The sequence below is a fragment of the Symsagittifera roscoffensis genome, unplaced genomic scaffold (genome assembly GCF_963678635.1).
Source record: "Symsagittifera roscoffensis unplaced genomic scaffold, txSymRosc1.1 SCAFFOLD_245, whole genome shotgun sequence".
Lineage (NCBI taxonomy): Eukaryota > Metazoa > Xenacoelomorpha > Acoela > Convolutidae > Symsagittifera > Symsagittifera roscoffensis.
In genome coordinates this window covers 1-16,707 of record NW_026970947.1, presented here as the reverse complement: position 1 = coordinate 16,707, position 16,707 = coordinate 1, and the positions used below count along the sequence as shown (strand labels likewise).

General features: G+C 35.0%; 1 protein-coding gene across 1 annotated transcript; it reads left to right on the top strand.

The window, feature by feature from the left end:
* The first annotated feature begins 2,312 nt into the window (after positions 1-2,312).
* On the top strand, positions 2,313-14,353 carry LOC134856047 (pseudouridylate synthase TRUB2, mitochondrial-like). The gene is made up of 5 exons (XM_063872416.1): positions 2,313-2,521; positions 2,827-3,004; positions 5,683-5,899; positions 9,494-9,709; positions 13,857-14,353. Exons 1-5 carry the CDS (start codon positions 2,317-2,319, stop codon positions 14,337-14,339), a joined length of 1,299 nt encoding a protein of 432 aa, XP_063728486.1. The 5' UTR covers positions 2,313-2,316; the 3' UTR covers positions 14,340-14,353.
* The last annotated feature ends 2,354 nt before the right edge of the window (positions 14,354-16,707 follow it).

The window sequence follows — 16,707 nt, the reverse complement described above, 5'->3', positions numbered from 1 at the left end:
TTGGTCTCGGAAGAGCAATTACCCGCGTTTTGGTTTAATGAAGGCGCCTCTTCAATTTATGCCGAAAAGATCTGTGTGAAATAAAGGTTTAAAATTCTCCGACACATTATATAGCTTTGGTAATTTGATATTCTATCGGGTGTTGACTTGTTCCTGGTAGGTTCAGTTTTATTAATTTTAAGCTCACTGCATTCAGATAAAAGTGGGAGATCGAAATAGTTGAAATCTCCCCCGATTACAAACTTCGTTTTCCTCTTTCTGTTAATTTCCTCGCCTATAGTGTAAATGATGTGATCTACAATTTCATGGTCTTTTTCAGCATCAGGTGGTTATTAAAAAACCGCCAAGATCATATTTTCATATGAAAATGAGTTCCAGGTGCTTTTCTAATGCGTGTTTTCTTCCTCAAGACAACTCGACGCCTTTGTTTCGTTTTTGATGTAAATCCAAACTCCTCTGCCTTTCTTTTTCTTCGAGATCAGTGAACTTCTAGTTTTCCTGAGTAGTTGATGACCTGGTATAGTAATGACAGTCTCACAGAAGTTACTAGTCAACAGATGTCAAAACAGTGTATAGTGAGATCAGACTAAAGATATGTACAAGCGCTTGGTTTTTTTTGATAGAAAGTGGTTTTAGAAGAAGAAGCGGTTCGTGTTTTATAATTTGATTCAATGTGTTAATATTAGTAGTAACTTCATGAGAACGTAATTAATCATCGGATATTGAAGCAGCAAGTATCTCCTTCCATTGATTATTTACGTCTCTTCGATCGATTTGAAGTTCCTCTAGGATAGATTCTTCGGGTCAACTCCCCTTGAGAAGAGATCAAGGCGTTGTTTGAGCAACCCGTTTTCCGTTTCTAGTTTTTGTGTTGTAAAGTACTTTGTAATGAGGACTGGTGCATTAATACTATTTTGTAAAATTTTCACTTTCCAAAGGGAAGAAAAATAATTTTCTTAGGCCTTACATTCGACAGCATAATGAGAAGGATCCGTTCATTCTTGTTTTTTTTACTGACAGATTGGGTTTCACGATGTTTTTTATCCGTAACTTCACAATGAACGTTCAGAAATTGAACAATTTTGTGGGTTTCTTCTTTGTCATTAAGAGTTCTTTGATAAGCCGTCGCTCCTTTCTCGGGGATACTTCGAGTTCGTTTTGTTTGTTGATCTTTTTCGATGGGTTTGATTCTTGTAACTTTAATTGGGTTGGCCTTGCGTTCAGTCATGGTTTCAGAGTGTGTTTGTGGTTGTACATAGGGTATCATTGGGTTTACATAGGGTATCATCCGGTTTACATAGGGTATCAGCAGGTGAAGTAACAGCTTCATTTGTAGCTAATATTTTATTTTTTAAACACTCATTTGAGATACTGATTGGCGCAATAGGCATTGTAGATCATATTTAATCAACATTCTGGTGAGCTCGTCCTTTTTGGCTTTTCCCGCGCATACCAACTCGTCAACTGCTGGAAAATATTCCATAATGACAAGTCTTCAAATGAAGTGGAAATTGTTGTTAGTTAACTCTAAAATCGTCATGACTCGCAGGGTCACCCTTAAACTATTTGATAAGTTAACCACAAAAGTTAGTTAATTAAATATGGGCGTAATTAGAGATAAAGAATCAAAAATCGATCACTAAATCAGATATAAAGAATCAAAGGATCAAATCCCCGGCGGCACCAGGATCGAGTCCCAGATGGCACAAAAGTTTTCCGAAAAACAGAATTTTAGGAAAACATGAAAACGGGAATATCTAGGGTACAAAAAGTAGGCTCAACCTACGAGAGTTAGGCAAAGAAGAAATGAAAATCAACTAATTGTTTGTATCCATCATTGTTCCGGTTTCAATCAGGCTCTAGTTCAATTTTGAAAAGTCAAAGAAAATGATTGAACTCGGAAAAATTTTAATTGCTTGGCAATGTCAAATAATTTTTTAAAATGAAAACAAAACAGTCATAAGTCATTATTTATTATTACTACATCCCTTAAAAAACCCAATAATATCGCTGGGTTCATATGACCTAAGGGTAATAAATAAATTTTTGTCGAGTTTTCGTTATTTATTGTTTTTAGGTCTGGTTACTTTGTCTTGCGCACTTTTTTTTGAATAAGATATTCTTTTTGGAGGGTGCAAAATTAACTCTCGAAAAAAGTTAATAAAATAAGTTTTGGAATGATTTTCTACGGATTGCTCTATCAGCCGGCTTAGCAATTTTTCCACATAATTTTTCCACGGTTTAGCCTGGCATTGTTATGAATAACCCCTGATTACAATATTTGACCTCGAATTGATGTCATTTGAAGATGTGAAAATGAGTACTGTGGGAAGAAAGAGTTCAGTTGAGTTCATGCGATTGTTGAATGGACTCGTAGCTGTCTATAAGCCTCAAAATGTCTCATATGGGAAGGTGGTGAAACAGTTGCAACAGAGTGTATTAGCAGATGTGAACAGAAACTACCACCATGGCCCAGTCCCAAAACAGCACTATTTGGTCAACTGGGAAAAAGACGGGAGAGGCTAGTGATGAGATTGATAACCAGTCAATTTTTTTAAATCTTCAGAAATAAACTGGCTTCAGTTGATGAAGTATTCGAAAAGTATATAATAATAGAGACAGAACTAGTAAGTATCATTTGTAAAATGATGTTAAAGTTTGAAAAAATAGAGAGTAAGCGTAGAAAATACAAAAAAAAATTTGGGTGAAAGTTTTAGTGGTTTGCAAAGCTTAAGTGGCCGTTTCTTGAAAAAAGGAACAGTTTTTTTTGTTTTTTTTTTGACATAAGTGTTAACTTGATACTAAAGAAGGTATAATCCTTAACAGGTATAGAAGAGCAGGTGAACAACTGTATACCTACCGATACAGGAGAGACAGACCAAAAGAAACTATCTGAGCTATCTCAATATTTGACCCAAATCTCAAAAGGCATCATGACAGAAGGTGCAGAACGGCGATTGGATTTCGTACAACTACAGCAAAACTTGGTTCAAAGCGCTTTTTCGTAAGTAGAAACCAGCGAGGCTTTGGCGTGGTCAAAGTAATAGCAAGTCAGAGTCATTTAATTGAACCAGGGTTTAGAGAAACAAGATCAAATTACTATCCTCCCCCAGATGGACCTAGTTAAGATCTTCCGTCTCGCCTCAGCATTAAATTCAGATTCAATTATCTGAGCGCGTTACTGGCTATTGCTCGATTCATATTGGCTGAATTTTATGAAAATTCCCAAATAGAACCAAGTTAACCCCCCCAGACGGGGGTGGGGTTCGAGGATCTTAACTTGGTCCGAGAAACAAGAGAAAACCTTTGACAAGCTATTCTAAAACCACGAAAGTTGAATTTAGAAACTCTCAAACGCTTTTCCCTGTTTAATGTGTTTTTTCCGCGCTTAATATGGCTGATAATGTAAGATCATTCATCCACGAGGGATAGGACCAACATACGAGCTGTACAGCTCATCACGGCGAACCGCTGTTGTGCCCCTGCTTAAGAACTACATGCTATTTTTTTGTCATTTTTCTTGGCTGGGTAATGTTGCCTCACCCTCAAGCAACGAGCACGGATCATGGTGGGCCTCGAACATCCGACCTTTCCATTGAGAGGCGGAGACGTAACCACTTCACCACTGCTCCCCATGAATTGGTCGAACGAGTTTTTTTAACCTTATTGGCGGCTATCCTTTCAGTGACCGCTTTTATGCATGCATTTTAAGTTGAATCAAGGTTGTTTGTGCTTTTTCGTTTGGGGGTAAAGGACATCCATATGAAACTAGTAAGTATTCCAATGATAATAAAAGACCTATATTCTGTTTTTGCAAGAGCAAGTGAATTGTAATCGGCAACTATACCATCTACCTAAAAATCCCTTTCCCCTTTTTTATCTACTAAATTATTGCCACCCCTATAAATAAAAGCAGTAATATAGCACTGGGGCGTTCTATTTATAATTCGAACTTGCTGCATTCTAATTGGTCGAAAATTCGACTAACTTTATCTAAGGGGAGGGGTAATGGTTTGGTACAACCTACTTTTTTTCCCGTAGACAACTTTCCTTTACACTAGCGAGCTTGCGCGCGTATGGTTTAGTAGAAACCGTCTTTTTCAGCCTAGCTCGCAAGTATAAGTGTTCACTTATTTGGTGGCATTTTTGCTGTAATCACGATCTGTAGCATTAGAATTTTCATAGCATCAGTACTCTGCTTTGTTTGTGGCTAGCATTTGGTACTTATTAAGCGTCCGTGGCGGATTAGTTAGTGCGGGTGACTCATAGTCTCTTGGTTGCAGATCGAATCCGAGCCGTAGCCGACCTTTTACTAATTCGAAGCTTATTTCTACTTTTTCTTATTGCATTTTTAAGAGCTGCTTTGGTTGTCTAATTTTTTGTTGACTCATTTGTTGTTTTTTTGTTTGTCTTAATTTTTTTGACTACTTTTGGTTGTCTTGTTTTGGCTCATTTGTCGTTTTGTTCCTAATGCAATACGTTTTTCAAGCAGTTCCATTCCAAAGCTTAGGTTTTTTTTTATTTTTGATTCAAATTTTCACTTAAATTTGAAATTGTTCTGTAGTTCCAAGGTCCATGAACATATTTAAGACTCTTATATAAATCGCGGTGTTTTTTTTCGTTTTTGTTTTTCAGGAAAAGTCTTTAAATTTGTTCAGGATCAAATTTACTTTATCGCGGTTTGAGTTTTGATTTATTTTAAAGTTCAGTTCATTTCTTTTCTTAAAAAGAAGGCAAGTTCCACCATTGAACAGCGAAAGTTAACAGCTCGCGAAAACGTGGTCGACTTTTAGTTTCGAAAATGAAATTCAGTTTTCAGATTTGCCAGTGAAATAAAAATTTACCTTTTGATCCAGTTTTCTCAAATTTGGTTAATGTTATCGAAAAAGTGCCGATAGTTTGTTCTAGAAACTCAAAGAGCTTTAAGGCCATACATTTGTTCTTTTGAGCTTTAAGGCCATACATTTGTTTTTTCGGTTAAATGGGTTCAACTTATGATATATCGGCTTAGTCAAATTATTTTGCGTAGTTTTTCGGACAATTTTTTAAAAATGAATTTGCCTGCTTCAGGAGGGTATTGGTTCTTTCATAATAACAATTTCGTTTTCGGCTAAACGAGGGTCTACCCACGTTTTTTTGCCTAATTTTTTGCTCGGTCATTCGTTCCCAATGCTTGCTTAGACTGTTTATGAACCTCATCCGATACAAAGATATGAAATTTTTGTAGATAGTTTTTTTGACTTTTTCCGAGTAATTTTAACAGCTTGATTTTTCAACAAAATTATTTTTTTTTAAATCAACATCTTGTAGTGCAATGTTTTAATCGCATCGCAAGTGTTGCGATGCTCAGCTTTGCCTCTGTGAAATTAATTGTGTTCGTAAAACCGCCTTGGATTTAAATGTCGTCTTAACTAACGACTATCGTCTCATTTGTCGCCACCATGAATTATTTGCACTTTCAGTGAAAAGCGGTCAAAAAGAAGACAACATTTATTTCAGGCTCGTCATAAAGTAGACAAATACATTTATTAAGCAATCAGAATCGAGATGAGGAAAGCAAGTTTACGCAAGAACAATAAAGAATTTTTTTCGTACGTTTGTGTTCTTATCTCAATTCTGATTGGTTTAAAAAGTAATTGTCTGCTTTATGACTTGTGTGCTACATAACCACTTTCAGTTTAGGTCAGAAGACGTGCAAATGCAGTACGAAGTGATGAGTCATCCAAAAGTGGAGCGTGTCTCTGAAGATGGCAAATTAGCAATAGTCAGTGTGTCCGCTCTCCTCCCCCACCACCCTCTAGTCAGGGGTCCCTTCCACCCCTCTTTATCTGTATCTAGAGTCAACTACCTGGACCAGTTCACGTCTGGAATTCTCCTGCTGGCTGTCAGTCCACGACAGGTAATGCATATCAAGTAGCAGATAGTAAAAGCTGATGGAATTAATTACAAAGAACAATCTGCAAATTTTCAACCTATATCACATGCAAATTCAGTTTTTCAACACCACTTTGATATTTATTCATTCTGTATGCAAAAAAAACGAGTTTGCATGAAACATTTTCTGAGAGAGGTTGTTTTTGCCGACTCGTGTTAATTGTTTTGGCTAGTTTGCCTGTTAAGTTTTTTGTTACCAATCCTAAATTTGCGCAAGTGCAGTGTAGTATGATAATACAAGGCCAGTCTTTTGCAAGCAAAGTTGCAATTTTTAGTGCTACTTCTGGTGGCACTTATCAGCAGAAGACTGAATAAGCTATTTATTAGCATATTCGTTACCATTTGATTATTAATAAGCTGACACCGTTGATTTCATTTTTCATTCATCAAATGAAATGAATAAAGCTGTTCATTTTATACAACTGTTAGATTAAACAAGGTTAGCCGGTTACTGTGCAAGTAGCACAGAATGTTCCGACCGAAGTCTTAAAAAAGTTACAGTAAAAACCTTTTTATTTCAACTAGCGTCAGCTTAGTGTTTTATTAAGAACCTTCTTTTTTTTCTAACCTAAGTCGCAAATATTGGTGCCACTTTTTGCGGCACGTTACATTTTGTGACAGCATGGGCTTTGACATTCGACTAGTAATAAGTTAACTTAGTTGATGCTTTTTAATTCATCAAATAAACCGAAAAAAAAGTTGTTTGTTTCAAACAACATAAAAATTCGATTTCCAACTCAATCTAACGCGCAATTTTTTCAGGCATTTTTTGAAATGCATAATTTATACATAATGTGACTTTATGATTTCTGATTTGTTACATGCAAAGTTAGTGTGGATGCCTTCAGGTTGTTATATTCCAAATTATCACTTGCAAAATATTGACTATTTGTATTTGGTGTCAATTTCGCTGAATGGCATTGGCAATTTATTAGCATTTGTAGCTGTTTTATTTGTGACTAATGTTTATAAGTAGTTTAGCGTGCATGGCTAAGTGGTAAGTGCGTGAGATTGATTGCACTAGGTCGAACAGTGAATGCTAGACCTAGTCGAATTTTTGCTAATTCGAGGCTTATTTCAATATTTTCATATTGCACTTTATAGAGCTGCTTTTTGCTTCGCCTGTGTCAAACTGTCGTTTTTTTTGCGTGGTGTGATAAAAGAATCTGAACTTCAGTCATAGTAAGTAGGCAAATTGGGCAACAGTTGAAGAAAAATAACAAGAAAACCAAAAAATTATAAAAGATACAAAAATTTCTCGTTTTTTTTTTGCAGAAACTTTTGATTTTTTGAAGGATTTAATTCGCAAAATGGCGCTATTGAGCTTCAACGACTTTTTTTGAGTAAAATTAAATTTTCATGGCTTAAAGTAAGCATAAATACGCTTTTCATTTTCATGTAAATCTGCTGCTCGCTCGCTTTATTCGCTCGAATTTGGACTAAAATCAACACTTTTACAACCGTTTTTCTTGAGACTGGGACAACTTTTTTAAAAATTCTTTGGAAAGTTGTTGAAATAACGATTGAAAGGGCTTCAAGATGATATATCACGACCTATTACGATGATTATTTGTGGCACCTGATTTTGCGTGGAAAACAAAAAGAGAAAAACTAAAACACACCCGAATACGAAGCTCCTCCCATTTTCAATAGTCACAACAAAAAAAATCAGAATTGTTGATACTCAGTCTTTTTGGCAAATTTTTGTATTGCATAGTTTACACGCAGCTTTAGTTAAAACTTTCCAATTTAAAGTGTGGTTGCGTTTAGTTTATTACATTACCAATGATTACATGCAAAGTTTGTTTTCGTGCTTTTTAAGACACATTTTTGCTGCTTTTTTGCTCAAATTTTTAGTGCAGTCAACTGGAAAACTTGAAAGCCCAAGGTCTGAGGTTCACTTCCCGCAGAGAGAGGGCATTTATTTTTCAAAGTTTTTCTAGTTTTTTTTACTGATTCAAACAAAGTTTTCTGCGTTCGAGTTTTTTGCAAACAAATTTAAGCTATCAAAGCAAATTGAAATGTTTCAACGTTTCTTCGCTTTAGTTATTTGCGAACCAAATTGAGACATGAACACACCTCGAAACCTTTCAAAGTCTCATCACTCGAGTAGTTTGCTGCATAAAACTTATTTTTTTGAGAAACAATTCAAGCTATCGCATTCGCTTGAATAACTTCCTTCAAAGCTCCTATTGCTAACCTATAACATGCTGTTGAACAATCTTTCAAAATAGTGCACTGTTCATTTATGTGATAGCTTGGTTGAAATATTTTCCTCTATCGGAACGTTTCAAGCTATAAGTTCAAGCTTAAAAAAAACTCAATCCTTGAAATGCATGCTTAAAAATACATTTTCAGAAACGCTAAAAGTATGAAAACAACAAGTCATTCCGTTTCATTTTTTGAAAAGCTGGCTTAAAAAACTAGATTTGTGCATATCAATTCAAACAGCTTTCTTGAAAACAAAATATTTGAAAATCTACCATAACTCTAAATCAACCGAAAACTTGAAACATTTCAATATTTTTTTGCTTGAATTTTGTTCGTTTAATATCGAAATCAGTGTTTTGAATCGACTCATTATATGATATGCTGAATCAAATAGAGGTTGAAGTTTCCTTGTTAAACAGGTCACCTAGCTGTCTTATAAGTACTTTTTTCGTGGCAACAAACTTTGGTCAGCTAAACTATTTGTCTAACTGAATGACAGAATCATTTGAAGCTCGGTTTATGAGCAGTTCAAGTTCTGGGCAATTCAAGTTGTGTTTTTTGCAAACCAATTTAAGTCATCAAAGCAAATTGAAATGTTTCAACGTTTCTTCGCTTTAGTTTTTTGCGAACCAAATTGAGACATGAAAACACGTCGAAGCCTTTCAAAGTCTCATCACTCGAGTAGCTTGCTGCATAAAACTTAGTTTTTTGAGAAACAATTCAAGCTATCGCAATACGTTTGAATCCAGCCTGGGCCTGCTTTTTTAAAACTGGAAAAGTTTCCTCTTGAAAAGAATAGTTTTCGGACGATCGTTTTTCTGCTTATATGTTCGACTAAGTTGCCACAGTACGGACTTGGCTTTTGATTTAAATTGAAAATCCTCTCGGTTTATGAATGTGATATAATGTGATAGTTTATTGAGCTTATGAAGATTTACAGATTTTTTGAAGTTTTTTAGACAGAAGTGAGCATTGAATGGAGCCTTTTCTTTTTTTTTGAAATTATGTTATTGTTCTGGTTGCAAAAAGTAGTAGCAATTACATTAAATTGCAGCGGAAACGAGGACATTGTTCCAACATAAAGTCCTTTAACCATCAAAACTGTAAAATAGAAGCGTCTGTAACTGCCTTTATTTATAGCCACAGGCACAGATTTTTTTATTCTTAAACTATGGCGGCCATGGCTCCACCAAAAAGAGATAGTAATTTTTTTTAATGAAATTTAAAAATTAAATTTGGAATCTGGTTTTAAATAAAATTACAAAATATATATTTGAAATCATAGTTTTTTAATTAAGTTTGAACTAAATTAAATGTCAAAAATAAATATTAAAATGTTCGATAACAGGAGGTATCCAAAGCAGTGAGGGACGAGGCTGTTAAACTGGACTGGAGACAGAAGTTCAGAGTGGTGGGGGAGTTTGGACTGGCAACTGATGATCACACTCTGGGTGGGGGCAACAGACACAGGTGTGAATACAGCCAGGTGGAGCGGAAGTGGCTGAAGAAGAAGATGTTCCAGTTTGTGTATGACTACCAAGTGGGGCTACGCAAACAACTCGCTGTAAGCATCTTCAGTTCACAATTGAACTGCTATTGTTCCATTTTTTAAGAGTAATGAACGTAGTGATTAAGAGTAATGAACGTAGTAAAGAGTCTTATATAGGTCTTGCTTCATTATTTTTTCAGGAAAAAGTTTTAACATATTGATGCACTTAGATATAATGCACTTTTTGAGTTTAATTGAAATTCATCTGCTGAAAGTGACGTAAATAGCACTCTCCAAATACGAACGTGCAAATGGCGTAAAAAAAAACGTGAAAGATTTCGAAGGTGGCATTTAATTTTTAGATTTCCAGCGGAATGAAAACTTTACCTATTGATACAGTTTTCTGTAAAACGATGGTCATAAATTGTTGTAGAAATTCAAAGAGCTTAAAGGGCATCTATTTTTTTCTTTGAAATTCGATAGTTGAGGTTTTATCAACAATGTCAGTGTTTTTTTTGTTTACCTGCATTCATTACTCTTTTCCGATCTTCGATTGAGTGAAGTCTATCGGGATTGCAAAGTAAGAGCTGTATATCGAATATTAAGAAAGAGTAGCTTCAAACTAGTCTCTCATTATTCCCAGTTGATAGAGTGTTCGTTATGACTATTGAATGAGGAGCAACTTGGGATTCAATTTTTTTCCGCTGCAAAATCAGATTTTGGAAGCAATGGTTTTATCGCTACACCAAATAAAATCAGTAAAAGGCACTATTATGTTGACGCAACTCGACTGTCGTTTGAGATATGTTTACACAACCGAACTAGCGAGTGTAGCGTCATATTGCAAACTCCAACTTTTTTCCAACCTAACTTTTTTGGTGGCACTTTTGCCTAATCTCCAGGCCGGGGGTTGGATTTCGACACAAGACACGTTTTTTAGAGCTACTTTTTTGTTGCTTGTGTTTGCGAAGTGCAGTTTCGTTTGTTAAAAAAAAATATATTTAGACTTATAAAGATGTTCATTTGTCTTTTCAACGCGCTTTTAGTTGAAGACTACTCTAGATAGAATCAAGTTTCATGTGGTTACCTGTTCCCAGTTGTCATTTAATCCCAGTTGTTGGAATACGATCATATTGATTGGCTGTAGTTACAGTCAAATGATTTTTACACAAACTAACCGTAGTGTATTTTACGGAGATTTTTTTCCAACCCAAGTCGCAAATAAAAGTGCTCATTTGGTGACACTTTTCGTGTATTTCAATTGAACCATTTTAAAGCTTATTTTAGTGTAAACAAAATGAAGGTATATAATGCTGCTTCGTTTTTGAATAGTGTTAGGTCCTGTTTGAAAAAAAAACATGTATGTATGGAATTTGTTGTTTTTCGTTTTTTTTTGCGACCCTTTAGAATTTTTTTTCACTTTTCGCAGAAGTTTCAGTTTTTCTAAAACATTACTTTACCGATTTTCAAAAAAAATGGTAGCAATGGAAACACCGGCTACTCTTCTATGTGCCTGCATTTTTGGCTAATCTTTTTTCATTTTGCCTCATGTTCTACGGTCTTCGAAATTTTCAGTAGGGGTTTTTGGTCTATTTGTTTTGATTTTTTTCATTTACTCAAATTTTAAATGCACAAATCTGAGATACATTTTTTAATCAAAAGAACAAATTATGGGGATCTCCCCTTTTCAAACGGCTATTCCCTAATTATGGTAGAAAAAGTTTTGGCCTCAAACAGGCCCATTTTTGACATTTTGGTTAATTTTTAAAATTTTTTGACTTTTCTCATCAACTACTCGGAGGGTTTAACCGAACGAAAAAAGCCAATTATGCAAATCTTACCTGCGCAAGTGGCTATGCACTGGGTTTTGAACCAAAATATGGCCTGAGAAAAATGTCTAGTTATTCTTTTTCAAAAACTAACCTGCTGATTCTGAAGGTTGATAGTTCATTAAAACTAACATGGCGCATCGATTTTCCCTGAATAATCTGTTTTGCCCTGTTTTTTTATGCAGGGCTGATATGGACTTCTGATACATTCCTTTTTAATTTTTTACCGTTTTAAGAAATTTTGTCACTGTTCTCGAAAACTACTAGCTGAATCTGATTTTAAGTGTTCAATCTGAAAAATCAAGGTGCGGTAGTCTTCCTTCTGAAAATCAGGGTGTGGAAAGCAGTGGCTATTCCCTTGTTCAAGTAGAGAAAAGTTTATGGATTTGGAAAAAATCAAATTTTTGATCGATTTTTTCACTTTTTTTTCGAAAATTACTCAGCCAAATCTGAGATAAAGACTTCAATTGAAAGAGCGAAGAGTCGTTTTCTCCTTCAAATAATTGTTCAATCCTATATTGAAGCAGAGAAATACTAGGTTTTAGCGCTAAGCTCATTTTTAAAATGAAGTTACCAAAAGTTAATTTCCGTATCAGTACAATATGAGATTTAAAATATTAGAACAGGTAGTTCCAGCTTTAACGGCAACTAGTTTACTTCCAAGCGACTGTGGCGCAGATGCTACGACGTAAGACTCTTAATCAACAGATCGGATATTCAAATCCGGAAAATTTAAATAGTTTTATTTTTTGGTCGAATTTTTGCTGCATTACATTGGCAATTTGATAGAAACTGTAGCTGCTTTATTGGTTGCTAGTGTTAGTAAAATTACAAGCCGCCGTGGATCCTATATGAGGACGTGATACTCCTGGTCTCAAGAAAAAATTTTCAAGGTGTATTTTAAATCCTTATTCCACTTTTTTTTGCCTGTTTAGAGCTCTCTTTTGCATTTTCCTCGCTCGTGTTTGCGAAGCGTAGCTTGGCCTGTGTTAAAAAAAAGTCCCGCTGTTGAGAGAAATGTACTTGAAGTTTTGGCTTTTTCAAATAAATTTATTGGTCATCTTTTGATTTATCATATGAAATGCTTTAATTTAGGTAAATCAAAGTTTTCATTTTTTAATAATTTTTGTTTTTTCATTTATTTTCAAGAATAATTGAATTCTTTCTTCACTTCAAGTTTTTTAAAATAATATTTGTAAACTACTGAAACGTTCTTTTGATGACGTCAGTCGGCCATTCAATTTCATTTCTAGAGGTGGTATTGTTAATTGTTGCTAAAATCTCTTAATAGACAACGAATTAAGTGTTGGCCTCGAATTCTTTTTTGCTAGCTTAAAGGATATTTTTTTGAAAAAAAAATCAGCCTTTTCTTTAGATTATATGGATGGTTAGCTACTCGTAGAGTGTTTTTGAACTCAGTTTCTGTCGCAAAAAAAAACGGTGCAAAATGTTAAAAATGTCAGGTGAATTGATTGACCAACAGATTATTGTATACTTTTAAAGTACATCAATGAACTTTATAGTGTCGTAAAAAAGTAGGAAAATAGCATGTGTATATGTAAAAGAAGAGTTTGATTTATCAGCTCGTTAAAAGTTAAGGCGATTTATCCACTAGGTAAAGGACCGACATACGAGCTGTTCAGCTCATCACGGAGAATGTTGTATCACTGCTTAAGAGATGCATGCATTTTTTTGTTTATTTTTCTGGGCTCTGTAATGTTGCCTCGCCCTCAAGCAACGAGCATGAATCATGGTGGGCCTCGAACAACCGACCTGTGGAGGCATATAACCCCTTCACAACAGCTCATCGCTAAGTTCCAGTGTGAATAACAAACTTCATGTTTGCTGCTGAATAGCAAACAGAAAACTTTAAATAATATTCACGCTCGTAGAACTTTTGAGTATTTTGGAATTCGAATCACAGCCAAACAGGTTTTGATGAAACCATGAAATCCCTGTGAGATTTTCTGAGTTGGAATCAGCCCAAAAACCCACTTACAACATTTTTCATTCTGGTCAAGTATCCAAGCTCGATGGAAAAAGTTTTCTGTCGATTCTCAAACGTGTTATTGAGTGGATAGGCGAGATCTTTAGCTTATCCCTGAATTGTTTTGAGTACAAACAATCCAACTCTTTACGTTAGTATGAAAATGCGTCAACAAGTAATAAACAGAGAAAACGATGTTCGTTTCATTGGTGGGAAACAAAAGCGCAACATCTTTATTCCATGAGTGTACTACTTGTGTTATGATCTATCATATATCCAATTTCTGTGGTAACTTGATTTTTTTTCTCAAAGAAGCCATAGCCAACTATTGGAGGTGAAAAGTATTAAAAGTTTGCTAGGAGCAGATTACGTTTGTATTGGAGTGATTGAATAGTTTTTGTTTTAGCTTCCCGCTAGGGACAATGATGATTTGGAGGGTTATGAGAGAGACGCAGAGGACATTATCAACAGGTCACGCACTCTGCACAGAAACACACTAATCCTGCATGACATACAACTGAAGCGAATGTCTCTTCCATATGTTGAAATGGAGATGAATACTCACAACTGCAGTGGTTTTTTCTGCAGGAAGGCATTGCACCTAATTGCACACAAACAGAGAACATATGCCACTGCACATAAAGTCTCTCTGCAAACTTTGGGTCCAATTTCAACTGAAGACACTTTGGTGGAACCACAGTTTAAAGTAGAAGCAGTTCTGAACAACATGCAACACGTAAACTCTATTCTTAAAACTCACTTTAATATTGACATGGAATTGTTGTTGAAGCTGCCGCGGCGTCATTTGACGGGAAATGAACTCTTGAAGCAAACTGAAGTAGATGATGAATTGCATAGTAGTTTTGACGTTCAGAATTTGAAATCGTAGTAACTTTTCTTAATTAGAACGATTGGTCTTAAATTATTTTTCAAAATAAATAGTTTGAGAAGGCTGTTTTTTAGTTCAATAGTAAGTGTTATATTTGAGAAGGAACCAATTTAATCGGCTCAACCACGAAAATACTAAAGCAGCACGAGTGTGAAATGATCGATTAAAGTGTATATTTCCCACTCCTAACGCCTTGAGTATTTCGAAAAGCAATCAGCATCAATATAATTTTACGCGAACGATTAGCGTACTCTTATGCTAATTAATTTGACTTTCGAAGAATGACAGATTATTCATGTTTGGGGTAATGTTTTTTAATTTAGTCAAATTTCACGCTTGCAAATAGCAATCGTTATCAAATCAGCAATTTTTTCGAGCAAAAACTTGCTACGGTTTTTTTCCAACCTAAATCGCAGGCATTGGTGCCACTTTTGTTGGCTCTTTTATGACTTTTAATAGCAGGTCTTTTGACATTCGATTAGTAATAAGTTAACTCAGTTTATTCATTTTTAATTAATCAAATGAACCGAAAAAAAGCTATTTGTTTCAAACAACAGTGCAAAAACTCGATTTCAGAAAATTTCTAATTCAATAAATCACGCAGTTTATTAAAATGCATAAATCATACATTATATATTGTGGATTTATGCTTTCCAATTAATTACCTGCAAATTTAGCGTGGATGCTTTCAGTTTGCTATATTCCAAATTATTGCAAGCAAAATTGCGTGAACTTTTCATAGGCACTTTTTCTGCATCGCATTGGCAATTCATCAGCATAAGTAGCTGCTTTATTTGTGGCTAGTGTTCGCCGATTGCTGAGTGATCGTGGCCGAGAGGGCAGGGCGTTAGATTCCTAAGCTCGAAGATGCCGCTTCGAGAATCCGATGCGTATCACAGTTAAACTAATTCGAGATATTTCTATTTTTTCTTAATTTTCTTATAAAGCTGCATTTTTACCGTTTTCTGGCTACTATTAGCAAAATCACTTGAATTTTTGGGATGCTGCTGACATGCTCAATTTTTCAAAAAGTCAAATTGAATACTAATTATTAATAATTACTTTTAAATGATGTATCCCGAAATCTAATTTTTGTATGTATAATAATAGATGGAATAATAACCGTTTCCTGATGATTTTCCGCTTCATGGTATTTGAGACTTAAGCTCTTTCGGTTTAAATTCGGAATGGTGTATATCACCTTGCTTACACTACATTCAAAGCCCTCCTGGATCCAATTTAGATATTAAATCAACTCAAACAAGAGCTTGACGAAAATTTTTGATTAAATTTTAGTTTGTTGGCTGTCGGCTTCAATTCTGTCGGCTTATTTATTAATGTTAAAAGTTTTTGATTTTATCCTTGAGATCAATCGGACGAGGGTTCCAAACATTTTGATACTCAAAATCAACCCCACGAGGATCTCTTTTAAAAACTGTAATCTTTTATAGACTTTAATGCGAGCTGCATTATCATTCCGTGCTTAAGCTGTTTCAACGTCATATTTTTGCATGTTTAACGAAAAACCTTTTTCACGTTTAACCGACATTGTAGACTGCAGCGATTTTTTTTCGATTTTTAGCAGTTCGAATTTAATGATCAATTCATCAAAATTGAAGTTAGCAACCCGATAGTGGGATTTTATTAGGGCTTCGCAGGGGATGTGCGTTTGGCCTCCAAACAAGAACATCCAAATTTTTTCAGCTTACGATGTACGAAGGTTTTTAAGATGCTAAAAAAATTTCAGAAATCTTAGATAAATGAAATTTAAAATTCCCAGCCCTGTAGTTGGGTGCCGTCAAGGTACTCTCGGAGTGCAGCCCTTGCCTCTGAAAATGACTGCTCAAATGCATTAATTTCTGCGATTTGACAATTTTTCAAGATTTTTTAAAGCGTTTTCAAAAAATCAGAAGTAAAAAATGTTCAAATTCGGAAACTCTCTGCTCTATCGAAAACGGTTCGCGTACTGGTATGCTAATTGATTTGACTTAATTTTCGAAAACTGACGGATTTTTTATGTTTCGGTTACTTTTTTAGTTCAGTCAAATTTCGACTAACGCTTGCAGTTACAAATCGCTATCAAATCAAGACTTTTTCTGGCAACAACTTTTTTTTACTTTAGCGAGTTTTTGTGAGCGCAGTGTAAAACCACGGCTATTCTTTTTTCTAATCTAAGTTGCAGATACAGGTGCCACTTTGTTGGCAACTCTTAAGACTCAAGTGAAGACTCTTAAGACTTACGGTAAGACTTAAGTATTAAGTTAACTCAGGTGATTCTTAAGACTTACGGTGGCAACTCTTAAGACTTAAAGTAAGACTTAAGTAATAAGTTAACTCATGTGATTCATTTTGTTTATAAATTTTGTCG